Below are 27945 nucleotides of genomic sequence, written 5' to 3' on the forward strand. Positions count from 1 at the left end.
GACCATTCTGCTTCTAAGAAGCTCTTCCAGTCAAAATTTCTTTGCAAATTTTAGATTTAAATTAATAGTTGTTTTTTTCCCCAATGAAGATATCTTCAACTGGAAAATTTGGAACTAGCTTAATGCTTTTCCAATTCAGCTTGTTATATTCGTAAAAGAGCAAGGTAGTTGCAAACAAGGACTGCATTTTTAGTCTTTTATATAAAAAAACTGACTTCATAATACAAATTATGTAGGTGGTCTGGTTGGTGAAGTTTACCTCAAGGGGAAAAGCATAGGAATTAAATCTCAAGCAAAAGTATGTAATTGATTAAGTTCTGATGATGGTACAAGTTTGAAATTAGAAGCCTCTCATATAAATTCTGATTCCTTCCCCCTAAAATAACTGCCAAGCTTCTCATTATTAACAAATAAAGAAATATATAAATAGTAATAAAAAAATAATGCACACACTCCTGCAGTAATTCTATTTAGACTGTATAAGTCAACACAAGTGATGAAATTGATTGTGGGTGTCACCTCATTGAGCATTTTACCTAACCCTTCCAAAAATATTTGTATTTCAGGGAAAGCATATGACTCATTAATTCTAACCTCAGATGTTTTCTTTCTGGCCTTTTCTCTTTTACATCTCCAGAATAACTCACTGAAAATATGTCCCATTTTTCAGAGTTAGCAATAAAGGTCTTTCAAAACACTTATGATGAAACCTTCCAGCTCTGCTGTATTGTCCTCCTACTCTGCGGTGTTTCATTATTAAAATCAGCTCATGTATATTATTCTGCTTTTGTTTCTTCCACCATGGTTTGATTTTATGATTTTTGTAGTGTTCCTAATTAAGATGGTAGTTGATTTCTAACTCATCAGTAGATTTTGGGCCTTTCTCACCCAACTTGACTCATCTGCTGCTCCCTGCTGGAACAGGGATTGAAAACAAGTTAAAATTACTTAATAATGCAAACAACATTCTGAGATGTGTTTCTTGGAGTTACCTGACACTCAAGAAAAATGAATTTCCTGCTGTTAGGCAGGTATGAATCAAGTTTCAAAGAGAGAGCTGAGCCACTCACCCTCAGTTATTCTTTCTCAGAATTTTACAATTTAAGCTCTAAATGAGAGGAAACCCTTGTAGAATCATAGCATCTCTGTTGTTGCCTATAAATAAAACTTTGATTTTAATTAGCTTAGAAAAATCAATTACATATTGCTCAAAGGATCTACTGTAGCCTATGTAGGTATCTGTTTAAATACTAGCAGCTGATGAAAAGGGACATTCTTCCTAGGAAAGATATGATATTTGTAAAGCCAGATTTTTTTTTTAACCTGAAATTGAAGAAAAAAATTAGCTGAAATTATTTTAAATAATTTTGAGCAATGATTTTTTTTTTTAACTTAGCCAGAAATCTTCATATAATACTGTTCAAATGACAGGAGTAAAACAGGGAATGCAGGTAGGATATAATCTTTGTGCACAGAGCAAGAAATTGTGGCCAAACCTGGAAACACTGTAACATTCAAATTTTTCTCCCCCTTACTCTGAAATCAATAGTACTAATCTGCTTTTTTATTAAGCACAGAGGGGAAAAAAATTGCCTTTCTTGTGGTTTTACTGCTATTTTCCAATCAAATTCTCTTATCCTCATTTTTTAAGATTTCTGCTTGCTTTTACAGAGGTCAACCTATTTATATGTTCAGGGATGGATTTAAAATGGCAAATACATTTTTTTAAATGCAGATTTTGTTGTTCCCAAGTTTTAAAAAAGAATGTCTATGGAAGAAAAAAAAAACCAACTTTTTCTTCACTTCCTTACAGCTTTTACTGGCTGAGGCTATGCTGCAGTAACAAGCCAATGCTTTCATGATGTCTTCAAATTGTTAGATTATGGTATTTCATAAAAAGTGTTCTCTCATAGAGTTATTCTTCCAAAGGAAGGTAGTTATGTAATAATGACAATAACATTTCTGTCTTTATGTTCAGAGTTCAGCTGTGTGTATGCATTCAGGTGTTGTACAATCTGGGGTGACTACAGTATCCTTCTGAGAGCTGACCATCTCAAAAATATATGAATGGTCAGTTCATTCAAAAACTCCATCTCTTGATCTTGTGATATATTTGAAGACTTTGCCTGCTGCCTATATTGTATTTTGAATTTTGCTATTTGGCATATCTCTAATGGTTAGCTTGTTGCTAGCTGTTTTGAATGCCATCTCAAGTTTGTGTGTAACTCAGGATACTTTTGGTATTTTAAAAGGACAACATTGTTTTCTTAATATTCTTAAGTCTCAAAAGTACATTTTTTTACTCTGGTGGATTTTTCTCCCAAAGCAAAGGCACAGTTTCATTGTGATAAGTGATGTGTAGAAATTACAGAATAATTTGCAAAAGCAGCAGCTTTTCTCAGGTTTTGTTCACCTGTTTGGTTTTGTGGTTTATTTTTTCTCCTCTTCATTTGCTGTCCTTTAAATGAAACTCTCTCATGTGATAGTGTTTCTGATGGCAGTGCTTTCAGAAAAGCTGCTCTTTGCTGTGTGTGCACACAGATGAGCTGGCTGGCCAGTGTAGCTCTAACCTACATAGATGAGTTGCTTGTCCTGGTTCCCTTTGTGAGGTTAGGGCTGCCACTACTGGAAGTATGAGGATGGGTGGGAACAAGTAAGCTGATCCATGAATTAAAAAAAAAAAAAATAAGGGGGGAGGGAGGGCAGAAAGGGGGAGGAATGAGAATGAGCAACGAATGAGGGTGTGGAGGTATGACTGAGACTTTAAACATGACTTAGAAATAGTTAGACAGCCAGAGAATTCCAAAGGAATCCAGGGTTACCAAAGGCCTGTACAGAAGAGGGAGCCCTTTTCAAAATAACCAAGGAGAAACTAAAAGGTGTTGTTAGAGTCCAGCTGTAATAAGTTCAACAACTCTAAGTTATTTTCTTCTCCCATTTAGAATGTAATAGTTAATTATTACAAACGTGGACATTGCAAAAGTAACAGCCTCTGTTATGCAAGCAATGAATCTCTCCATTAGGGAAGTAATAACTTCCTATTAATACATTTGTTCCAAGCATATGATCTACCAGGTCCTAAAATAAGTTCTAAGCTTCCTTAACATTAACCAAGTAGATATTTCCACTCTTTACAAAGCTTAAAAACAAAAGCTGAAGTAAATTCAGGGTCAGATATTCAATTTTATGCTGTGAATTAGAGAGTCTCGTCTCCAAGATCAGCTTTACAGTGTTACCAAGTGACTGATATGATACTGGATTCCTTCCTGTCATAATGCCATAAACATTCTGCTGGAACTTAGGTCAGTGCTTAAAATAACCTTGCTAATTGCAAGTCTCCAAGTGTCGGCTGAAATTTCAGTGAGCTGCCACCCAGCAGATCTGGATGTTGAGAAATCACTCTACTGTAGCTGGGAACGTGCAGGGGAAGAGCAGGCAGGCCTGAACCTGACCTGCACAATAGCACAGGTAAAGGCAGCAGACAATTCTCTGTATTTAATGTTAAACAAAACTGCTGGCTCTGCGCTGAAGATGGATTGTTTTACAGATCATCTATGGCTTACTCGGCTGTCTTTTAAACAGACAAATATTTTTTGAGTTGCTGGTTGCATGTAACTCTTTTATCTGAGGAAAGGAAATGGGACAATCCTTTTTTTTCAAGGCTGGTAACTGAAAATTCTCCTACTGGTATAAATGAGGTAAGACACCGTTAAGCTAAAGTATTTTACAAAATGCTAAAAAATTTAAAGCAATAAATTTTCAGTTTAATTTTTTTAATGAAAAAAAACATTTTTATTAAATCAGTTGGTTTTCAAATTCTTTAGAAGTATTGCATGACCTTAAAGTGGGTTTGAAACAATACATTGCATTTCCTGTGCACTGTGAATCTAACTTGCAAAATTGACAGATCTTTTTTTCTGTAGATGTAGATTTCTGAAATCTTCAGTCTTTTCACTCCCTGTTGAACATACTGTAAAGTTTCTGCAATCACAATCTTTTGCTTAAACAGTTAAAACCTTTCACTGCTGAAGGTAAAAAATACATTTGTTGTGAGTGAAGTTTTCAGTCTTGTGTTTCCATGTGAAGATTTTAGATTTTTACTGGGTGTTGAGGTGAAACTTAATGCTCAATCTTCTCTTAGACATTACTCAGCTAACTTTTTATAGGTCACAGTATAATTAGAAATAGACACTTTAAGATCATAATTGCATTATTTTGGCTGCAATTTTGACCTATATTGTGAAAAGAAGTGTTTAGTAAAGGCTTAGGAAACCATCAGACTGAAAATAATGTAAGTAAAACAAATCAAGGAATTTCATCATTATATGTAGATTTTACTAATTCTTTTAGAACCTTAATAAATTCTGTAGTTTTTTCATAAGGAGACCAAATGCCCTGAACAATCTGTTGCTTATCACAGTTGCACTATTTTAGCAGACCATTTAAAAAGTATTCTGAGAGTTGTATGCTTTCCAAAGGCCTTTGTTTTAGTTTTGTTCTCAGCTCACAAAATTCTGTGTGTGCCATATCCTGAGGAATATACTCAGACTGCTCAAAAGCATCTGTTCTCTCTGCAAAATTATTCATTCTTTTGAAATTGTATCTACAGGAAAAGTTCAGGAATTTTTTGGTTAGCCAAGGCTGTTTTCTTCAAAGATTTGCATTGGATTAAAATGAGAAAGCTTTTTTACTTCTCCAAAGCAAAAGTTGGCCCTGGATAGAGAATTGTTGATGTGCATATTCTACAAGGGGCCAGACAAATGGGAAATCAGCCCATAGATTATGGCAGCAGTTGCATCTGTTATTTGGATAGGAATTTTTCATTGACTTCTAAAAGGTTTTTATTTTTGCTCTTCAGCTGCCCATGCATCAGTGGCCAATTGCTCTTGTTTAGACTTTGCTGGATAAACAAGTTAGTACTTTCATCTCTGTAATGGCAGTTGTCATATTCTTCTCCAAAGTGCTATTTGTGAAAGTTTCATTTAAAGCTCAGAAAGGAGGAGTGGAAAATTCCTCTACAGCTTTATGTGCTTAATACTGCACTAAGTGTAGTAGGTGCCTATTATTGTTGCTTTTAATATCCTTTTCTGATTGTTGCTTCATTGCTTCATATATTGAGATGTATCAGTAAAGTAGAATCCTGAATTCATTCTATTCCATATAAGAAAAAAAAGTAGAGAGGGTTTTTTGCTCTTCTATGGGTATGTCTATATCACCATTTTGTTTTGCACTGGGAATGTGATTTTGAAGTGGATCTGCTGTTTATCCCTGTTTAGCACTCTTGTGTTCATGCTGGAGAGCAGCCACTCCATGAGCAACCTGCTTCCTATTGCTCACAGTCTTTGACATGTTGAGGTTTCTTTTTGAAATTTGCTTACTTAATTCCTTTGTCTCCACTTATATTTCATTTATTGTCATGTGTAGTGATATTTTCTTTCACCATTCTTGTGACTTGCTAACTTTTTGTCCAAACAGATTTTGCATTTAATGTTGATGTGATTGCCTTGAATGAGATATATATGGTATGGTAATTGCCTCTTCTGTATTTATTGTCTGTACTGATAAGTGAAAAAACTCTCAGGAATTAATACTTTTCGTGGTTTACTTTGTTTTTGCAGTGTGATTACCTCAGACACAATCAGAAAGTCAAGTTCAATTCTGATTATTACCTGAATTTAATTTTAAGTCTCCAAAATAGTTTTTATAAATTATAAACAACTTCAGTTGAAGTTTATTAATTATTTTGATGATCGTGATCCCATCTGAAATTGTAAAAGACATAATGAAATATAAACAGTAATGGTAAATTTTAGAAATTCTTCATACTTTGAAATTCAAAAGAAGGTAGGATTAATATTTTGGGAAAGGGTCATTACAATGAGCAATTGTAATGTTCTGCCATCCTTCAGGCTTCAGTCTTTGGAGTGTGACACACCTCTATTAGGAACTATGGCCTCCCTTGACCCCTTGTTAAAAGAGCTAAACAGTTGGCATGGGTTTTAGTATGTCTTCTTGCAGGAAGTTAATTTATAGTAATGGCCAAGTGGAATCACGATGTTCTACATATCATATTAATATTTGATTAACATAGGACATATTTGATTAATGTTGGGCAGGATATTGAATTATAGTCACTGGTAGAATTTTAAGAAAATGGATGTAGAGGGAATATGTAGATTTATTAGGTTTGGCAGACTTGCTGTTATCAATACTATTTCAAGAATTTCTCAGCTGACCAAGCTTCCCATTGGCTCAGAGTGATTCACTGTCTCACAAAGTTCTTGATGAAGTGGTGAAAATGTGTCTGCGAAACGGCCCCAATATTTAGGAGCTGTAAGAGAAATAAAAAATATTGTTTTATAATACCAGTGCTTCTTCCATTTTACTCAGACTTGCCAAGATTGGCTGATCTGACTGTGGCTTGTCAAGAAAACGAAAATACTTTTGGTTTTTCTACAGCCTTGTGGATTTCATGTTTTGGTAGAAGATGACCTGCACAGAAATATATTGTATTTTTGAAAAGTGTTGAGAACAACAAATTGTTCTTTCCAAGACTGTTGTACAGTAAAAGTGTAGAGACTGCTGTCCAGTAAAGCCTACCAGAGCCAGACAGTGTCTCAGTGTCCAAGGGCATTTCCCATTAACTGTGCAGGAGGGGGAGGCAGTGCAGCTGCCCTGCTGGGCAGGGAGAGCCAGGCTCTGGCAGGGCTGGGAGCTGGCTGTGATACCCAAGCAGGGGTTACTGTATTCCCAGGCTCATGTCCAGCCCAGCCACTTCAGCTCGGAGCAAAGCTTGTGACCCAGCTCGGGCTCTGCAGAGCCAGCCCAGTTGTCCCAAGAAGAATATGGAAATATGAACACCTGCAATTTATGTCCCACTTAACTTTCCTCTTCCATGTCTGTGCTTCAGAATATCACAACTCAGGGATCCAATGCCATTTATTGTGAACCTTATTGTTAGAGGAAGACAGAAGGTTTGACTTTGAAATTTAGGAATCAGTTCAAGGCTAAATTGACGATGACTATTTTCTTTTCACAGGAAATATGAGTTTTTACACATGACTTAAATGTACAAACACACATTAGAAGCTTTAAGCCACTTAGGTTCATTAACTTCTGCACAGACAAGTTTGGCTATTGAATTTCAAAGGGTTGCTTTACAAGCCCGGGCATGGAAACAACCTTTCTCACTGAGCCTGCACAGTGGTGAGAGTTACACTCATCCCTGAAAGCTACAGTCTAGACAAAGATAATTTATAACTTATCTCTTTAGCTTGAAAATAAAATGGCATATAAAGAAAGCCTGTTCAGAGATAAAATGTTTACTGTCAGCATAAGAAACAGTTTATCTCACAGGACATGCTGTCTTGCTTTCCTAAAGATGGAAATGACACTGAGTGTGAAGTGCTTTATAAATCAAGGATCTTATTCCAGTTAGCAACCTGTAATAAATGTATTTTCCTATACATACACATATGTATACATAAAAATGAATAAATATTTAGATAAACACTTTCAAGGCACTTTGGTCCTACTGTGTAGTGAACAAGTACTTTCTCAGCAGCAATGTTTTAGCAGCCATTAAGTGTGTCAGTGCTTTACACCAGACAATTCTCTGGTAAAACCAAAAATCAACCATGAGAATTATCCTAACAAAGAACAAGCTGTCTTCTCAGAATGTCACAGTGGAATATGCCTTGTAGGAATGTTATTGGAATATGCTCTACAGTGTTGTAACATATTTCCAAATTACAAGTACAGTGTATTTGAATATTTCTAACTAAAATATTATTTAAACATTGAGACCCAATTGTAGAATTAAAATGCTAATGTCTTCATGCTTATATTTACAAGCAGCCAGAACAAGCAATTATTGTTGACAGAGGATTTTAGTTTTCCTTGTAAAAAAGTGCTTTAAGTTGTAGACATGGCAATTTTTGCTAACTGATCTTAAAAGTATTTCTGACCAATTTTCTGCAAATGTGGTGCAAAATCTGAGTTTTTGATTGCTTGCTACTTATACAGCACACTTTCTACTTCTAAATCAAAAATTCAAGGATACTATGGACCTGATTTTTTTGACAAAAAGATATAGTACACAAACTTAAATATATATCTCTATTAACATTATAGACACGCCGGATGACAGGGAGATTTGGAAATAATCAGATAGCATGAAATATTAGTTAGTATATATTAGTTGCTTTTGTGTATAGAGTCCCATGTAAGCATGTGGTTTGAACGTTTCAGATAGCTTTGAATGTCATGCCAGTCCTATAAGTACATGTATCTAATTTAATCTCCATTATGTTCTTTCTAAAAAAGTCTGCAAAATGCCCTACCCTATTTTTCCTTTTGTGGATGTAAACCTGGGAAGAAGCAGGGGGTTTATTTAGTTTCATCTTTAATGCATTTCAGGTCAAAAATCACAGGAACATTAAGATAAAAAATTTTTGATGTAACATCAAATCAGGAATCATAAAAATCATAATCATCAGGAACTGTTTCAATAGGACAGGGGAAATGGCATTAAATTGAAAGAGAATAGGTTTAGGCAAGAGATTGGGAAGAAATTTTTTATTGGAGAGGTGGTGAGCTCTGGAACAGGTTTTCCAGAGAAGCTGTGTCTGCTCCATCCCTGGAAGTGTCCAAGGCCAGCTTGGATGGGGCTCTGAGCAGCCTGGTCTACTGGGAGGTGTCCCTGCCCATGGCAGCAAGGTAGGAATGAGGGGAACTTTAAGGTCCCTTTCAACCCAAGCCATTCTCTGATTCTGTGATAAGTGACTTGATTAGTCTGCTTAAAGAGTTCTTTCCATAATTAAATAAATTTACTGTGCAGTTATAGAATTAAAATTAGAATAAAAATGTTGTACATTTTCGATTTCTTTAAGACATATAAATTTTTTTTTTTCTTAAGATTTGTTGCTTTATTTCTCCATTCACTTAAGACATTAAGATGTAAGGTAGTTTTCTTCCAGTCTTTCAAATTGTTCTTTCTCAATATAGCAAATGTAAGTGACTTTTTGCTGGCTTTTTCTTGGGGTTTTTTTGGCTTTTTTTTTTTTTTTTTTTTTTTGTACATTCTAACCCTGACTCTTACAATACAGTAAGTGATACCCAGAATGGAAGAATCCTTCTGGTGTACAGGGTGGGTGGTAGCTGTTTCAGACTACAGGAAGTGCCTCCAGATGCTCTAAGTGCTTTGTAATTGTTACTGACTCATTGGGAGCTCTACAAGGGCTTTCCAACTGACTTGAATATTTATCATTCAGGAGACAGGGCAGGAAGGTCACAAATATCAAGCAGCATGCAGGATAGACTCAAAGGCTTCCTTTCCATGTTTGTAAACCAAGCAAAAAAAATCTCAGTAATTCCCACAAGATTGCATTGATTAAATGTTAGCTTTTGGTCTTTTCCAACAAAAATGATTCTATGATCAATTGAACAACATAAAAAGGAAACACAGTGCCAATAAAGTGAAGTCTGATAATAAAGACCAAGAGATATTCTGTCCCTTTTTTTCTGTCCTACATAATGACTGAAGGAAAATAGCTTCAAAAGCATGTCACAGAAGCTCTTGGAGGCTTAGCTGCAGTGATATAAACAGCCACTTATCTTGAAAACTTCCTATCATGCTATCAATTTTCATTATAGAAGACCTGGCACAGATGGTAGTTCTTCACTTCTGACTCTTCATATCTCATTTGAGATGAGAGTAGAGTCTCCCCATCCTTTATTAAATTCTGTTATAGCCACTAAGCTTCAGTCAAAGAGAGTGAATGGGGTTAGTATTCTTTGGCTTAAGCAAGTCAAAATATTTTGATTAAAATTTTTCTGTTATGTTCTGCATGCCTATGCAGAAGGCCTGAATTTTTCTCCTGTGTAAACTTGAAGTTCCTTTCATTCAGTAGTTTAGTGCTGCCCAAAATACTTTGTGCTATTTATGTAGGGATACATTTTGTTTGTAATTGTAAAATTTCATTATTTCAAGGACAGAATTTTTTCCAAGAATTTTTTTTAATCTAAACTCTTCTCTTGAGAGCAGCTGTTCTCACAGACCCTAATTAAATCTTTTGAATTTAATAAAAAACAGAGTATTTCTAAAGAAATCTATAAACTGAAAAAATAAGATAGATGCACTTATTTTCTTATAGAAACAGCAAAAACAGGTTGTCTCACCAGAAAATAGAGTTCAGACAATGAAGATCCTATGGCCCTACAGAAACCTTAATTATTGAGATTTTCTTATTCTATGCCAAGAGTAATTCCAAATCTTCTACAAACTAAAAATTATGAAAGAACAAGAGTGGAACAAGTTCAAAGCTGAACTTTCAGGGTTAATAATTTGCCAGCATAGATGTTGGAAACTCACTGTTTTCAAAGGATAACCAGTTTTGCTGGACAATTATTGAATGATTCGTGCAATAGAATCAATTCTCCTAGCTGCTTTATATTGAAGATAAAATTACAGAAACTATGATCAAATAATAGGAGTGGTGGTCTTTCTGATTCTTCATACAGCTGACATGATTTTTTAATAGCACTAGGTTTTTTGTGTGGCTTGCATGAAATGGTAGTAGGGGTTTCCTCACAGCCAGTAAACTGCTCTCTACACTAAGGTTGAAATCTGCCTAGTCCTGGCCAGGCTACCAAGAACTGGTTGGCTTAGATACTGCAGAGTGTAAATGTCCACTGTGAGTAAATTGTGCTTCCATTTGCATCCTCAATCTTTATTTGTGTGTGGTAATTTAAAATAGTTAGAAGTGTTTCTAAATTACACTTAGAATATGTGGCACACAGAAAGCAAGAAAGTGCTGAGTAAAGGGAGCAAAAAACATAAGAATCAAAGGTAGATATCAAGAGAGTTGGAAAATATATCCTATATTCTTCTATTGTGGTAGAAAAAGTAGAGTTATGTGAAGAGTATTTGAAGGATGTTTTCATAAGTCTTCTCTTTTCCATTCCATAAATATGAATAGATATTCTACTTAGAGATATGAATATAAAACACATGGTGAGTGTGCTTAGTATAAAGCTTACTCATAATTTTTTCTTATTTCTTTGTGATCTTAAATAATCAGTGTAATTTAGTTATATATATAATTACCGTTATCCAATGAACAGGGATGTGAAGAATGCATTTTTTTTTTCCCCAAGCTTACCTCTACCACTTGGTTGACTAGGTTTTTGTAAGAGTTTGGTAATTTTCCATTTTTTCCAGAACTAACTGAAAACTAAACTTGTTACTCTATTGCACAGTTCAGTATTATTTATCTTCTTTTGTGAAGAATTATTTTAGAGTACTTCTGCAATGATATCTTACAGAGTGTGGTACAAAACCAGACTTCAATCGGCACAAATATGACATTTTATATCAAGTTTTAATTCTTTTAAAATTTTCAGCTAGGTCTTGATAAAAATCTGTTTGCCTTCACATGACTAAAGTAAGATAAATGAAAATTTGTACAGTTATGAATGGAGAGAAAGTTGTACAGTGATAACTTTACTAGGAAAATTCTCTTAACACTGTGGGCCTGGGGAATAAAAGAATGTGTCATTCATTTTGAAGCTTTCAAAGAGTTTTTAAGCTGTAGCTGTAGACACATTTTATAGTAGAACCAGTGGAAGCTCAGGAATATTTAGGAAAACAATATTTGATTACAGAGGCTGCATCACTTTCCACAGCAGCTTATTTGCTACATTCACCTTGGATTTGCAGTTTCTTACACAAATGTAATTCTCACATCAGTGTTACTGTTGTCAGGAATATCTCAGCAGTGGCTAGCCCAAACTTGTCTACACAACACTCTTTCAATAAAGTTCTGATGTGCCTCATTTTACTGCCATAACTTCTGTGACTCTCCAGTTCCACTGCAGGCCTTAGAGTGATTTTGTGCATCAGCTATTTGAAGATTCCTGGGTGAACCAAATGCATCCTTGTAATTAAGAATCTGGCCTGTCGTGAATGCTGTGTTCAGAAAGTCTTATTCCATTAAATTTCTGATTAAATTTAGTGGATAAATAAACATTTGATAGCAGCCTCTCTTCCCTGCAGCCATTCCCTCCTGCAGGAAAAGTACAGGCTGGGCTAGGTTTGTGAGACACTGCAGCTGGTCCTGGCAAGTGAGCTGGAATACCTTCCAGCAGCAACTGCCCTGTTTCTGGACAAAAGGATCTTTTTGCATGTTCCCAGTATGTTTGATCCTTTGGCCCCAGCAGTGGTCCATATGGCAAAACAAATGCAAATTGCTGGAATCCCGAGACAGGAGTTTCACCATTAACATTTCAGACATTTTTCCTCAGCCTGAAGTGCTTGGCTTGTGATACCTTATCTTACTTCTTCCTGCTTATTTTTCTTGCAGATAAATAACCAATATACTTACACAACAAACAAACTAATAAAATACAGAAACAAATTATCAATTTGTTAATAAATTATCACAGAGCAACTCTGTTATAATTACATAGAAGCCATTACTATTTTAGCAGCTCTGTTGAAGAACTGATGGTTTGACATCTCTTTCACATTTTTTCTAAGTACAAGATATAAGAATGCAACTCACCAATTCCTGAGATAAAAATACACAGTAGAAATATGCCTACTCAGAGTTCACCAAACAAAATGTTTATTTTCAAAATTGTTTTGGTATAGCAATATTTGTGTAATAGAAAGTGAATCAGATACACTTACTGGAATTTTGCAATAATTAAAATACTCCTTGCTTAAAATAATGAGAATAAATTAATCAAAATAAAAGCCAAGCTTGAAAAGAGAATAATATGCAGAAAATTATGGTGGGCCAGGAAAAGAAATAATCAGTAGTATCATGAGGGAAGAGCAGATTCTTTGAGGACCAAGGTATTTCCAAGCTGTCAGTGTCAGCAGAAGGCAAGGGTGGGTCAGTGATCTCAGAACCCTCCTGGTAGCTGCTCTCCTTTGTATTCTTCACCATGTGTAGCACATTCATTTCCCTTACTCACTGAACACCACAGCCATTCAAGGTACACTATAGTACTTCAATTCTTTTTGACAGGATGGTAACTCAAAGTCGGTCCTGGCCTTACCCTGGCAGCTGATTTTGCTTTGTCAAAATCTGGATTTTTTTCATGTATAGTTATTTTGTTTGACTGAATTGTTTACTTAAAAGTAGTTGCAAAAAAAAAAAAAATATATATATATATAGCATTTGCTCTGAAGATTTCACCAATAATAGAACAGTTTAATCTTTACTGTAACACTGTATTGTATGGCAGGTAGGGATGGAAAAAATGAGAAACTAGTTCTTTGAGAGGTCAGAGTGAATTTTAAAGGAAAAATACCATTCAGAAAGATGTTCAGAAATAAAAATCTCTTTTTCTTTTAGTGTATGCATCAGCATAAATGTTAGTGTAGAGAGTTAGTTTAATTTACAATTTTCAAGTTCCATTAAAGTAACATGTCTAAAAATCCTATGGCATATATTCTAAATTGTTTTTCTGAAGGGAAGAATTTGTACATTCTGATTGGAATATTTATCTTCTGAGGAATTAAAAAGCCCTTAAAAGGAAAGACCAAATAGACTCAAGTCATAGATTACATTTGCATGTACAGCAATTGTAAGATTCAGTAGCAGTCTGTTTTTCCTGCTGAGGTTTTACTGCAAGATCAAAGAACAAAATCTCCAGTACAGTTTCTCTGTCACTGATACTAATTCTAAAGCAACATATTCCAACCTTTTATCTTGCAGTGGTTTTGTGTACATCTTAACACAGTTTCTTAGGGACCAGAGAAAAAACACTTTTAAGAATCAGCATCAGAGCTGTTTTCATTGACTCTATACTCTTGTTTATGTGCTTTTTCTTCATCTACTGCCATGTTTACAATTCAGGCTATTTTAGTTTAGTGGGGGGCTGTGAGCAGGCTGATGGATTCAGCAGCTGTGAGTTACAGGATCAGCTGTCTGGAAGACTGAGTGAAGAGGGCAGTTGGCAGCCAAATGGGGTAAAACCCTTGTAGCCTGAGAAATTCCACAGCCAGTGCTACAGGAAAGCCCATGAGAGGATGACAAAATCTTTACCTTAATATTGCTATGAAACTGTGTAAAAATAAAAATGTCTAGCTGACATGTGAGATTAATGATTATAAAAATTGTTTTGGCAATGGTGCTTTCTAAAAACCAGATTATAGTATCTTCTATATATATATTATATGAAACTATATGCTCCTAAAATGGAGAAGATTTTGTCCATATATATGTATAGGACTTATATTATTACCATTGACCTAGAACAATGCTTATTTACAAACAGATGCCAATAGATTATTTCTTAAAAGTGAATCATTTATTTTTATCTACCTGCCACTTCTGGTGGCAATTTATGTCAGTGTTTAGGTGCCATCTCATGACACTGCTCTTCTTTATTTATAAATACAAAGTGTAGAAAGAAATAAAATAGTGTTCTGCTGGTTTTGCTCTATCTAATGCTGTCACCTACAAGGAGTTGGGAAGAATGAGGGGAATGAAACCATGTTGTACCTGGCCTTGATACTGAGCCTCAGTAAAATCATGAACTTACAAAACATGACTTTTTTTGTGCAGTATTTGAACTGTGTGAATCATTACAGAAAATTATCAAATTCAGGTGCTAGGTGTAATTATTTAATTTTACTGAATTATATGTAAATCTAGACATGGGGTACAGTAAAAAGAAAAAGTTTTACTAGAAAATGTCAGTTGGATTGGACATTATGGTGTTTCTTGTCAATATGCTTGGTTTGTGCCAGGCACGTGTTGAGAAAATTTGCAAGTAAATAGGATGCAAATTTATTAATGTTCTGCTGAACACTAATCAGCATTAACTTACATGGCAAAAGTTAGCATTTCTTTGTAATTACTTTCTCCTGAAGGTTAGCATTAGCCTTTCTTTACACAGTTATTCTGTCATTGGCACAGCCTACACCTTCACACTATCATATGACAGTTAAAATCAAGGAAAGAGTGTATCAGAAGGGCCCCAAATTATTTTTTGCAAGCTTTAGGTAAGCCACCCATTCTGTCTATAGCCTAAATCCTTTAAGAGCTGGTACTTTGTCTTTTACTGAGATGGTAGTCTTTTATGCTAAGATCAGAGAATGTGATTTTGGATGTGACCAAGTTGGGGCTTAGGTTGTCTGTGTTACTGAAGCTGAAAGGAGCTGTTAATTACCTTGTTAGTAAACGAAGCACTTTGCTGTTGTGAACCACAGTAGTTTGTAAGTAAGGAGACTTTGCTTTTTGAGGAAAAAGGAGCAACTTCTTGCAAGCCGTGCAAAAATAAACAGCATATGTTCTTGAATCTCTTCTTTCAAATCCCCAGTGATGCTGGGATTTGCATTTCAGTGCAAAGTTGGTTTGTTGTGCAAAGTTTGTCTACTTCAGAAATATTTCAGAAATTTGAGATGCTTTTGTAGCTAGCATAACAGGACATCAAGAGAAAACTTGTTTGAAGTGTGGGTCTGAATTCTTGATTTAGATTATTACCTAGATTTGTTACCCAATATTTTCAGTACATTATTAAACAATCATCAGAAGACACTTGTTCATTGTCAGTTCTTTCTTATGGCTTTCTGTTTTCAACCACTTTGAGAATTCATATGGTAGTTGAATTCAGCATGTAAATGTATGTGTGAAGCTTGAAAATATTAAAAGCTTGTTTTGGAGTCTGGCACATCCTTAAGCTCGTTCACATAAATAATCTAAATGGAGTATATTAAGTACTTTTCTGTAGACTGTGTCTAATTTACAAAATTACAATTACTGGACACAATCTATTTTTTAACCACTGAAATGAAATTAAATGAATTAAACTGCATTATGGCCAAGAGGTAAAAACATTAACAATCTTGGAGAAGTAAATGCAAATTCAGTTAAACGAATTAGTTAGAAATATTCTTTAAAACATTTGAAGCAACATGGAATTACAGCTGTGCTTTTCAGCCATGTATCAGTTGCAGTAGCCTAAATGGATAATTTGATCTTTTTCCAAAGCTCAGAGAGTTTTTGCTCTCTCTGTGTGTCTGTAGCACTAGATGAGCACACTAATCTGATAACTAGAGTGTCATTTGCTCACCTGGAAGTGTGTGGATATTGGAAGCCCTGAGCAGCTGCAGCACTGCATGCTGGCAGGTGAGGCTGTGTGTGTTGTACTTGCAGATAGAGAATGCTGCTTGTGACAGCAAGGGGACTGAGGGTACAGGGGAAGAGATGCTGCCTTTCTCTCAATGCATCTAAACTGCTCTGCTTATTGAAACTCCAAAGTTTTGTGCTCTTCTGGCATTTCTGAGAACTACTCTTGCAGAGGACTCGATGCAACTGTCAGTGTTTTATTAAAATGAGTAACTACCAATGGCACCTGGTTACAGCTAATGTTGTACTATCTGTTGAACAAAATTATTTAATATTATCTAGAGATTTGATTTTCATTTCATTTGTTACATACATGCAATTACATATTAAATACTTTACCTTTGCTTTCATGCTGAAGAAAGGTTTACAGATTTTCCTGTGGTGCTACTGCCATACAAAACCCCAAATATCATCAGAGACATAAGATTTCATTGTAATTGTCTGATAAATTATTTCAATAGCAAATTTGAAAGGCAAAATTATTATTATTTTCACTTTTATTTATATATGTATATATATAAAGATTTCAGAAGGTTTGAATTAGATTAATTTATTTTAATAAATAGGTCTTGGATTTAAATATGCTATTAAGTCACCTATATCTTAATCACCTTAAGTCACTGCAGAGACATTGGAAAAAAACTTCTAGGGTCCAGTGCCAATTTTTTTCACTGTTTTAGGCACATTTTCTAACTTGTATATAACATACTTTTTACACAGTTTTCAAACAGAAGTGGATAGAGTGTTGTTTGCTCAATAGCATATGCCTAAATGTTCTTTAGTGTTGTGATTTGTCCTTTCACAAAGAAAATGAAGAGTAGCTTGAAATTATTTTACTCTATATGCAGCACACCCCTAGTAGTCTGTAACATTAATTTTAAATTTGGAGGATACCATCCCATCAGAAGTTTAGCTTTATAACCTGGTAACCCATATTTTCTTTCTCCTTTCTCAACACAGCTTCTGTTCAGTTTTGTGCTCAGAGTAAGACAATGTAAAAACCAGTGCCCTGTCACCACCACAGACAATAGAAATGGGTAGCAGAAATAGCTTGTTCCCATTGAGTCTATCACAGACTTTTGTCCTGCTTGGTTATAGAGGTTAGATTTAAATTCTGTGCAAATGGAATTTTTTTGATGACCAGATTCTTTGCATTTTAACTGGTGGCTATGTCTCTGTGTGTAGCAGAGTGGGAGACAGCTCCTGGCAATCTTATCATTTTCATTACTATTGCTGTCTTCTAGGATGTCAGTTTATGGTGTTAGTTTTCTGCTTGTGATTCATGTGATCATGTGCCATCCTTCTTTATTGTATGCTATCTCTGCAATTACTGGGCAGTACTGCCAAACAGGACAGCTGCTGGTTCAGTTGCTGTAGCATTGCCATGAATAAAAAAAAAAAATAAAAAAAAAAAAAGCGAAAGGTCTGAATGTATTAATTATGGTATATTTCCTCTATGAAAACATCTATCCTCATTTAATTAAATATACATGAAAAGTAGATCTGATCCATGAAAGGACCATGCCCGCAGCTAAATATCTACTTTATTTTTTCCATTTCAGGATATTTGTGAAGATATATCTGATCACGTTGAACAAATCCATGCTCTGCTAGAGACTGAGTTTTCCCTGAAGCTCCTGTCTTACTCTGTCAATGTGATAGTTGATATCCACACAGTGCAACTACTCTGGCACCAGCTACGTGTTTCTGTCCTGGTTCTGAGGGAGCGAATTCTCCAGGGGCTGCAAGACGCCAATGGAAACTACACCAGGCAGACTGATATTCTGCAGGCATTTTCTGAGGAGACTAAGGAGGTACAGTAACTAAATCCAATTTGAAGGATTTCATCTGTGTTTGAAGCAGCTCATACCTCTTGCACATTTAAAATCACTAGGATAGCAGTTTTAAGGATGATTTATTACTAGATACTTTGCTAAATTGATTTTAATTTTCTTTTTTAAAACTTTCAGTTGATACCTGTTCTGTGAAACCAAATTAGTGCAAATTAACATAAACTTTCAGAAATGTTATACTGGTGACTAGCAATGTTTTCTCTTGATTGAAATATTTTTCAGAAAGGAGCTGAAAGACTTACAGAGTTGCATCTGTTCCAAAGTTGTTGACCTGGTCACTCGGGTATTTAAGGTTTACAGCCAATTCAAAAGTTAATTTCAATGTGCAGTGATTTCTTTAGTGAAAGTTTAGACATTTTGTTCCTGCATACACAAACGTGCAGTTTACAAAATGTTTCCAAAGCTTTCCAGCCTAGGTCAACATTCCTTTATTGCAAGAGGATGGTCTTTAATTTGAGTGGTAATATTGCATTATGCCTTTAAACAGTCATGCAGTTTTCCTGAGAAACAATGATGCAAGAATTGTACACTGTTTACTCTGACTCTATGCCAAATTCACACGCATGTTTATTGTTTGTAAAGCTGGTCCTTTGAATTTATCATTACTTAATTAACTCACTTAGAAGGACAATATGGGCCTACCTTTTTAAACTTAAAGAAGATGGACATTTTTGATAGTTAGGGTAATTCATGGTTAATAGATAGCATGTTGAAGATTTTTCATTTGATGGTCCCAGGATTAAGATAAAATGCTTATGCAATGACTAGATGCATTTACAGAAAGAGACCTCTAGATCAGTAAAGTGAATTCTGCATTACAGAGGAAGTCAGAAGCCCCCATGACATGTCCTGAATTTCATATCACTCAAGTTCAGAGAGAATGTGAATATTTCTCTGCTCCGTGCTGGGTTTTATATTTTTCTTTGGCACCTCGATGGGGGTGGTCCAGAAATCAATGCTCAGAGATGCCCAGGCCCACCTTCCCACCCCCTCTTCCTGCTGTGTGCATACCTGGCTCTTGCAGATTCAGTTTCTGCTTTGCTCTTGCTGGCAGGTCTGAAGGAAATGAACTCTTTATACCCAGGTTGCTGAATTAGTAGGAAGTCATTATTTTATGACAAAGACATGGTAATTTCAAGAAATGAAGAAGGTGTATGTTCAGATATGAAGAAACAGGAAATGTTGCATGTGGATCTGATTACAACTGCTATAAAAAACATCCCTGCTACAGAAAGGAGGACTGACTGGGGAAGGAAAGATTATTTATCAGTAGGGAAAACACATGTTGCCAGATAGGCTTACATGGTACTATGTACTACGACAAAATAAAATTACTTTTTTTATCCACCACAATTAAAACACAAATAATATTGGATAAATTTAATGGCTAGTAATAACAGGGACACAAAGTTGATATTAAGTCTCTGCCCTGCTACTTGAATAGGTTCACAGAAACTGCTCTGCATTTTCCAACCTGCAGGTATTCAAGCTTTTTATGGGGTATAATCATACTGGTTTTTGTTGATGAACCTGAAAAATAAATAAAATGTAATGTGTAGGGATAGATAATGTAGATACAATTGTGTCTACTCTTACCCTTTTTTTTTTTAGTGTTTGGAACTTTAAAGGAAGCATTACTACATGAAAAGGAAAAAAAACCCAAAACCTTAACTAGGGCATTCCTATTGGTAGCCATACAAATAATTTAATTTAATATTTTTCTGATATAAAAACCATAATAACATGGTAATACTGGCAAGAAATAAAACTCATCTGAAACACACTTTTCAGAGGCTGTTTGGAAAATGGCCAAGTAAGATGGTTTAATGCATATGATTGTAAATTTTATTTATGTTAATAAAGACATTTTTAAGAGACAAAGGAATGGAGCTCATTATTCAGAAAAAATAAAGGCCTTTAGGGCCTTGGGAAGGTTTTGATTTATATATGGTTTTACAGTTTCTAATAATTTCCTGAGATTAGAAGGACAATGCAGCTTGTTTAGTCACTATTTTCCTTAACAAATGTAGCTCCAATACATAAATTTGACAGATTTATAGAAAATTCTCCTTTTAATTCTGAGCTGTTGACAATGCCAAATTTGTGGCATGGGATCCACATCTGGATAGAATTTGCTAAAGAAGAGACACATTCAGTATCCAAGACTATGGCTGATAAATACCCTTCTAGTAATTTATTTTCTATAAATATTTTTAGCTGGAGTATTTTATTCTATTTTTACTTTAAATAAAGGAGGGGTGGAGGAATGGGTGGAGTACAGTGCTCAGATATTGTATGTTTTTGTCTTTATGGGTGTTGGCAATAAATAGCCTTTTTTATTGAGATAATTCCTGTTCAGACTAAATCCATGTTCTTTACTGTGAGATGGAGAGATTACATGATTACTGCACCTTCTTCAAGCAGGATGCTAAGGGACTTTAAACTATGGATTTGGGCAATGTAGTGAGACAAGTTGTTCCAAAGAATAATTCACACTTAAACCTATTGTGGATACTCAGAAGTTTGCTTCAAAAAACCATTATGAGAACAAAACTGGAAAGAAGACCAGTATACTGATTTAGGCTTGTAAAATTAGATTCCTAGAACATGAATTTCTTTCTTTCTATAGTAGCCTATATAAGCAAAAGTCCTGTATAGTTATTAAGAGTTCGACTGAAAATATGCTTACATGTATGCTAAATATAATTTTGCCATTAATATTATTTATCATGCAGTTTTGGATCTTAATCTCATTAGATTTTTTTTACTGTCCTTCAAAGAAGACAAAAATATTTGTAAGCACTAATTTGACTCTGATCTTAAAATCTCTGGCTACATCCATGTTTCTGAGATTGAACACTTCCACTGAGAAAATATTGACAAGGGAGCATATTAGTCTGGAGGCTTAACATTTTATTTTTTTTCCCTTGTGACATTATTCATTTGTGCTCTAAATATCTGGTAAATAAATTTTCAAGTGATAGTGCTACAAAAATGAAATGTAATTAGCAATCTTTTTCATATAATTGTGGGAACAAATGTCCAGCATTGCTACATGATGTTTGGGAAAAAAAAATTCTGCCAATAAACTGAAAGACTGTAGAAGAGCATAGATTTTTGAGAAAGCAGGATTAAGAAGGAGACTGTTACACTCAGCAGCCCCCAAGGTACTCTCCCTCCTGTTTGATGTAGTTAACACAGGAAATACTTCAAATCTGCTGTATAGAATTTGAGTCTCCACCTACACAGTAAGTAAAACTGAAAGCAGCATTGAGGAAAATTCCAATACAAAAGTGAGTTAGTGTTTTTAAGTAACTTGCTCTACCAGACTGAAACATAGCATTTTCAGCTTACTGCCATTTTCCCAATTACTTCCAAATGGTTAGCTTATCTACAGGGTACTGCAAAAAGAGACAGGTCAGTAATGAATCCTTCTCTAGTAGGCAGTGAAACACAGGATTTGTTTTTTGTTTCATTACTTCATGTGTTCTGTATGTGAAAATTAACAGTCAAAAAAAGTACCATTTCTTTGTGTATTTCAGGATCGTCTTGACTCTTTAACTGAAGTTGATGATTCTGGACAGTTAACCATCAAATGTTCTCAAAATTACTTGTCCCTGGATTGTGGTATTACTGCATTTGAGCTATCTGACTACAGTCCCAGTGAGGATTTGCTTGGTGCTCTGGATGATATGACCTCCAGTCAAGGGAAAGCAAAATCATTTGAATCCTGGAACTGCAGTGAGATGGATAAGGAATTTCCAGGACTTATCAGAAGTGTGGGTTTACTCACAGTAGCAACAGATTCCATTGCTTCCCAGTGTAATGAAGCATTGAAGGAGAAAGAAAATTATGTACCCCTTTCAGCAGAAGATGGAGAAGAAAGCAAAAACAAGAAAGCATCACATGATCTCCCATTAGCATCTCCTTCTGGAAGTTCCTCACTTTCTAAAGGATCTTTCTCTGAAAATGGTGTTTTACCTACTGACAGCAAAGCAGTTGCCATAGCAAAGAATCCAGAGTGCAATCTTCCACAGCACACTGGTGAAAATATCAAACACTCTCACTGTGAAAATCCAACGCCCAAGAGGTCCATAAGAGACTGCTTTAACTATAATGAAGACTCTCCTACACAGCCTACATTGCCAAAAAGAGGTCTATTTCTGAAAGATGATGTGTTTAAAGATTACGTGGAAGCCAATGATTTAAAAAGGCAAATCTCTCAAATAGTTAAAAATGAAATGAGTAGAAGTACACCCTCATTGTTGGACCCACCAGACAGGTCCAAGCTTTGCCTAGCTTTACAGCCACCCTATGCTAACAGCTCATCTGCAGTTAGTCAGTCATACGATTGCTTAAATACAATCAGTGATAAAAATCTTGAGTACCCAATAAATAATCACTTTAAAGACAGTCTAGGAAAGTCTGCTTTCTACTCCTGTAAGGAAAAATCAAAGCACAAGAAGTCTCATGATTCTCCAGAGAAAGTGAAAACTGACAGAGCACCTGGAAGTATGTGTAAAACAGCTCCATCAACCCAAGTTAAAAAAAGAGGGTGTTCTTCTCTACAGAATGGGATTACTTCTCATAGCTCTAAGTCTCTGGAGGAGACAGAAACAGATTCTTCTGCATCATCAGATTCTTGTAACCAGAGAGATCCAAATGGGCAATCACAAGGTAAAACTGAACCCTTCAGTTCACCAACACGTAGCCAAAAGAGTGCTTCTTCAGCTGGTTCTGAGCTTTCCAACTCACCCCCTCTTCTACCAAGGAGAAAGAAAAACAAAAGCTTATCCTCGACACCACACTGTACTCAAAAAACCAGTAAGGACAATGAGGTGTGGTATGGATCTGATGAATATTTAGCACTTCCTTCACATCTCAAACAGACTGAAGTATTAGCTTTAAAACTAGAAAATTTGACCAAGTTGCTGCCCCAAAAGCCCAGAAGAGAAACCATTCAAAACATTGATGACTGGGAGCTGTCAGAAATGAACTCAGATCCAGAAACGTATCCAACATACCAGACAAAAAAGCACAAAAAGAGGGGTAGAATTTCACCAAGTTCTTCAAGTGATATAGTCTCCTCCTTAGGTGACAGTATTGAATCTGGGCCTCTCAGTGACATCCTCTCTGATGAAGATCTCGGTATGCCTGTATCTTGCATTAAAAAATACATTGAAGAAAAGCCAGAAAGGACTGCTGACACTCAGCCCACTGGGAATGAGACTTCTCCTTCAAATAAATCAGCTTTAATTCATCAGTTGATGCAAGATATACAACATCAAGAGAATTATGAAACTATATGGGAAAAAATTGAGGTAAGACAATAATCCTGTATTCTTTTGCTGTGTTCTTGGGAAGCCTATATGTAGAGATGGAGCTGCTGGCAGGGAGAGAGTTGCTTTTTTATTTTCTTCTAATGCTGAAAATCATATAATCTAGTGACTGCTGGAAGTAGAGAAGAGCAGCAATTATTTTAATTATAGTGGACTGAAATTAACTAACTATACAGAATTTACCTATATTACTTTGCTTATATCAATGCCTTTAAACTTGGTAAAGCATTTTTTTACCAACAGCACTTCTCTTTGCCAGAATTGGGTACTTGACAAGTTATTTTTTGCAGGAAGGGTAAAATAAACATTTGAGAATCAGGGATCTTTGCTGTGTTTGAATGAAGTTATACTTGATATGCCTATTTTGTTCCTTTAAAAAAGTTGCTTTAGTCCAAGAATAGGAATCTTCATTCCTGTCAAATTAAGTATAACAACAATATTTCTTTTTAATTAGCTCTCTTCCCTTGCAGTGATTATTTTCCCTCCTGTTTTGGTGGAACTAAGCATCACTTTTTTTTTTTTTTTTATTAACTTAAATAATCCTTCTTAAATAATAGCAATGTATTCGGGCAATATACTGGAGCAATAATTATATACTATTGCATTAAACTTCAGATGAGATGGGACTTCACTGAGAAGCCCTTTTGAGAAAAAAGATAAACTTGGGAAAGAGAAGTGAATTTGAATGAAAAATCAAATAAAAATCTAACCATCTCACTAATACAATTTTTAGATTACATTGACACTAAGTGTTTATTTCAGTTTTCTAGTTGTTTTACTAACCATTGCAGAGAACTCTTCACCCAGAACAATTCATGTCCATCCTCAAGGGCATTTAAGTTTTCAGAAAAGAAAGCCCCGTCTCTATTAAATTTCAAAATGCTTTAAAATTCATAACACATGCATTAAAGGGTGATGTTGGCATGCTAAATCTGATATCTGCAATATCTTCTCTGCTGCTAGGTTGTGTATGAGCTGAGAAAAAAAAGACTAGTTTTGTATGGCCAGAAAGTCCTTCTTACTAAATACAATTTCTGTAACTTTTGAAGGCATGGGAAGTATTATGACTAGTAGGGAAATAGTTGAGCTAAAGATATTTGAATACAAATTCAGGGTATAAAATACACAAAGAAATTTCATCTTAAATAAATCTGACACCTCCAAAGGACAGTGCTTAATGATGCAAACTGCTCCCTCTGTCTTCTTGGATGGGGCTCATCTTCCAGACTTGGATGAAAGAACTGTCTGAGTAAGTGAGAGTTGCTTCTGTCCTAGAGTGTGTGTAGCATTGGAAATTAGTCCAGCTGAAGTTGACAGATAGAGCTCTTCATTCTGTGAAAGCAGCAAAGCCCATCAAAGCTCCTTGTGAATATGTTGTCTTTCAAATGACACTGCAAGAGCCTGTTTAGGAATGCAATTGTTGAGTGTCTAGGGACCAGTGCCTTCCACTAGATGCTGACTTCCATTTGGCAAAAAACAGGTGGCAGAGAAACTTCTTGTATCATACTCTCAAATAATCATATTTATTTTTTATCAAACCGTTTGAAAAGGTAATTCACTTTTGAGGGGCCATCTGTCTGTGTGTGATTCCTTGCAGCTGCAGTTCAATCCTACCAGAGTGGAGGAGTAAGAATCAGCTGTAACAACTTGCTGCAGCTGTGAGCACCCTCTCCCTTCTCCATCCTTTCCTCACCTCCTCTGGAGAATGGATTGAGCTTGTGACAGCAATTAAAGGCAGTTAGCTGTTCCATGGCCAGAGTAAACCCTTCCAGTAGTGACTCCAGCTGCTGCTCATGTCCTTGAGGAGCTTTGCTGCTGACACTGCACTTTCTGCAATTTCTCAGTGCTTCTGGTTGTGATAAGTGTTTGGAAAATGTTACTGTGGAGTTTGAAAATAAACTTATGAAGTATGTTTGGCTCATAGTAAAAGAAGGGCTTTAAACAGAAAGAAGAGCAGACGCAAAGGGCACCACTAGAAAAAGAGCACTCAGTATCCCATCAACTTAAAAGCTGCACATAACCAAGTTTCATATTTCACTAAATGTTCTTCCTGAATAGTGAATAAAAATAATCAGGTGAAGATTTTTGAAATTCTTAAGGACAATTATACTATTTTAAAGAAATACAAGTTTTCCACAAGCTGCTTATTTGCCCAAGTTTTTCTATTGTTGCTAGTTTTTAAATCTTCTGCTTGTAAAAAAGTTAAAAACCAATTGTTCAGTTTTTTGAAAAGCTCTAACCAAGGTAAATCCTGCCTCAGTGACAATATGATGCCTTGCTGAGAGACTTTAATTTGACATAAGTAATAAGAAAATAAAGAATTCCTCCCTTATGTGATGCTATGAAATATTGTGAGCAAAAAGGAATCTAAGTAAAAATGCCATACCTGTATCACAATTAAGTTCTTACTTTTACTAGATCTCCTGCTTCATAATTCCCTAAGACAAGGATCAAAAATGTGTCATTTTTTTTCAATTATTTTAAATTGGCTCTTGTGTTAATTCTGTTATCTGAGAAGATGTGTCCCGCTCAAAAAGGAGCTTCCTAATTTCATAAATATATATGTTAGCAATAATTCAATATTGCTTTTGTTAGCAGCACTTTTGTGCTGAAAGAGTCAGAGCTGAAAGGTGAATTTCATTTTAAGGGTAGAATAAGCATGCTTATTCCCATTAGTAATCCAGTTGCACTGGTGCAAATGTTTAACATGATGTATTTTATTCATTAAGGTTGTAAGCAAGACTAAAATAACTTAGTCTATTTTGGGATTATGACAACTTAGAAACATCTGCCAGTCTCAAAATCCTTGAAAGTGATATTTTAGCTAGGTAATAGGGAAAACAAGGAAAATTTTGGTATTTCATTACTATTATTATTATTGGAATTTTTTTGAGTAAATATATAAAGTAAATTGAGTAAAATTGAGTAAATATATAAATATAAAATCTTCATAGAAAGCAATTTGTTGACAATATGCTAAAGCATTTATTGGCCATTTTAATAATTTGTTAGCTAAAGAAATTATAGTCATAGGCAGAAACTGATAAATCGTTATTTTTCATACTTGCAAATTATTTTTATGCCCTTGCATGGGCATTATCATGCTGTTAATATTCATGTCTGTCTACAGGTAGAACTCTGCTCGACTGCCCCATTTGCTGTTAAATAGGGTCACTTCCTTGCTTTGCAATAAATATTGGATAATCTTGTCATATTTTGTTTTGCACTGCAGGTAACCCTTTGGCACACATTTCTTGTACCCTTAATAATGGGCGCCTTCACTCAGGGTTGCAAAACAATTTATTTGGCTGTTTCTTTTATGTTTCAGAAAATATTTTTTTTATTTAAATGTGAAAATGAGTGAGCAAATTCTGAAAGTTCCTCTCATTGTTTTAGTTCAGCTTTTAGGAGCTGCCCCAAATGAATTTTTAGAATGCAGATTCAGCTCTATAGTTTCTGTAACACTATCTAAAAGGGGAACAGATATGACAGCAGCATTCTAACAGATAATGCCAGTAGAGTTCTTTGCTGTAAGAATTTGGCTGATCGCCACTTTCTCATGTAACACTAGGACTTCACAGTACCAGTTTCAAAATTCTACAAGGTTTGCTTTCTGTGAGAAAGCTAAGTTTTCCTTAAAATCATATTAATAATTAGGGTTCCCCCCGCTATTTTTTATGTGCAAACTGAAAAATTGGGAGCAAATTTTTTTTTAGTAATGCAACAGCAATATATTTTCATTTATTTTATGTGGATAAAATATAATAACAATAAAGTAACCTTGTTCAGGCAGTTTATCTCTTTCTCCAGAAGGTGATAGTAGATTGACTATACTGATATCCTTGTGCTGTAACATGTGGTCATTGACAACTCCATCTGTTTTTTTTTGAGGGCACTATTAAAAAGGTTTGAAATGTAACCATTTGCAAGACACTTCATGTAAGTGAAGATGTGTTTGATTGTATGATGCAAATCGCTGATTTTCCTTTCTTGTTTTGTTGTATAGATTTATAGCTTGTTTTATCACAAGCTCCATTTCTGCAAGAGGCAGCTGAATTTCCTCTGCAAGAAGCAATTTGATATCTATTGATCCCATATTTTCAGTTCATCACATTTCATGAACTTGTCCTGAACTCCATTGGCTCTGTATTTTGTCTGCATACCGCAGTCAGTCCTGGCTACCCACCTTCTTGACATGATAAGGAGATAAAATAATGCTGCTCTACAAGGTTTTCAGCTGCCAGATACAGTGTGCCCCAGGGATCCTACAGCAAAGAGATGGATAAAAATTTTACTGCCTTCCAGGACCCAGGAAGGGAACCCCTCACCCTTCTGTAACCATTTATCCCAGCTGAACCCAGGATGCCCCAGGAGAGCAGAGGTCTAAGACCCCTGTTTTAAATTGGAGTAATGGGAATAACTTTCCTGTTAAGGAGGAACTAAGGGATCAGTGAAGCCTGCAGAGGAGACTGCAATATCACATCTAAACTTGTTATTGTGAGAAATAGCTGGTCTTTTGGGGTGGGAAAGAATTGCAATTTTAGAGCATAGTCAGAAAAAGTAGCTAAATGATAGATTTCTGCAAGTGCTTAATGGACTTGGTTGAGC

The 27945-nt window shown here is 35.4% G+C and overlaps 1 protein-coding gene across 2 annotated transcripts in view; it reads left to right on the forward strand.

Moving 5' to 3' along the window:
- Nucleotides 1-27945, forward strand: part of AKAP6 (A-kinase anchoring protein 6) — a 262001-nt gene that overhangs the window by 68047 nt on the left and 166009 nt on the right. For both annotated transcript variants that reach the window (XM_079310201.1, XM_079310202.1), the window contains 2 exons: nucleotides 17708-17959; nucleotides 21541-23319. In XM_079310201.1, the coding sequence (XP_079166327.1) occupies nucleotides 17708-17959; nucleotides 21541-23319 (2031 nt within the window). The remainder of the gene's footprint in view (nucleotides 1-17707; nucleotides 17960-21540; nucleotides 23320-27945) is intronic.

Source organism: Erithacus rubecula (genome assembly GCF_903797595.1).
Source record: "Erithacus rubecula genome assembly, chromosome: 6".
Taxonomy (NCBI): domain Eukaryota; kingdom Metazoa; phylum Chordata; class Aves; order Passeriformes; family Muscicapidae; genus Erithacus; species Erithacus rubecula.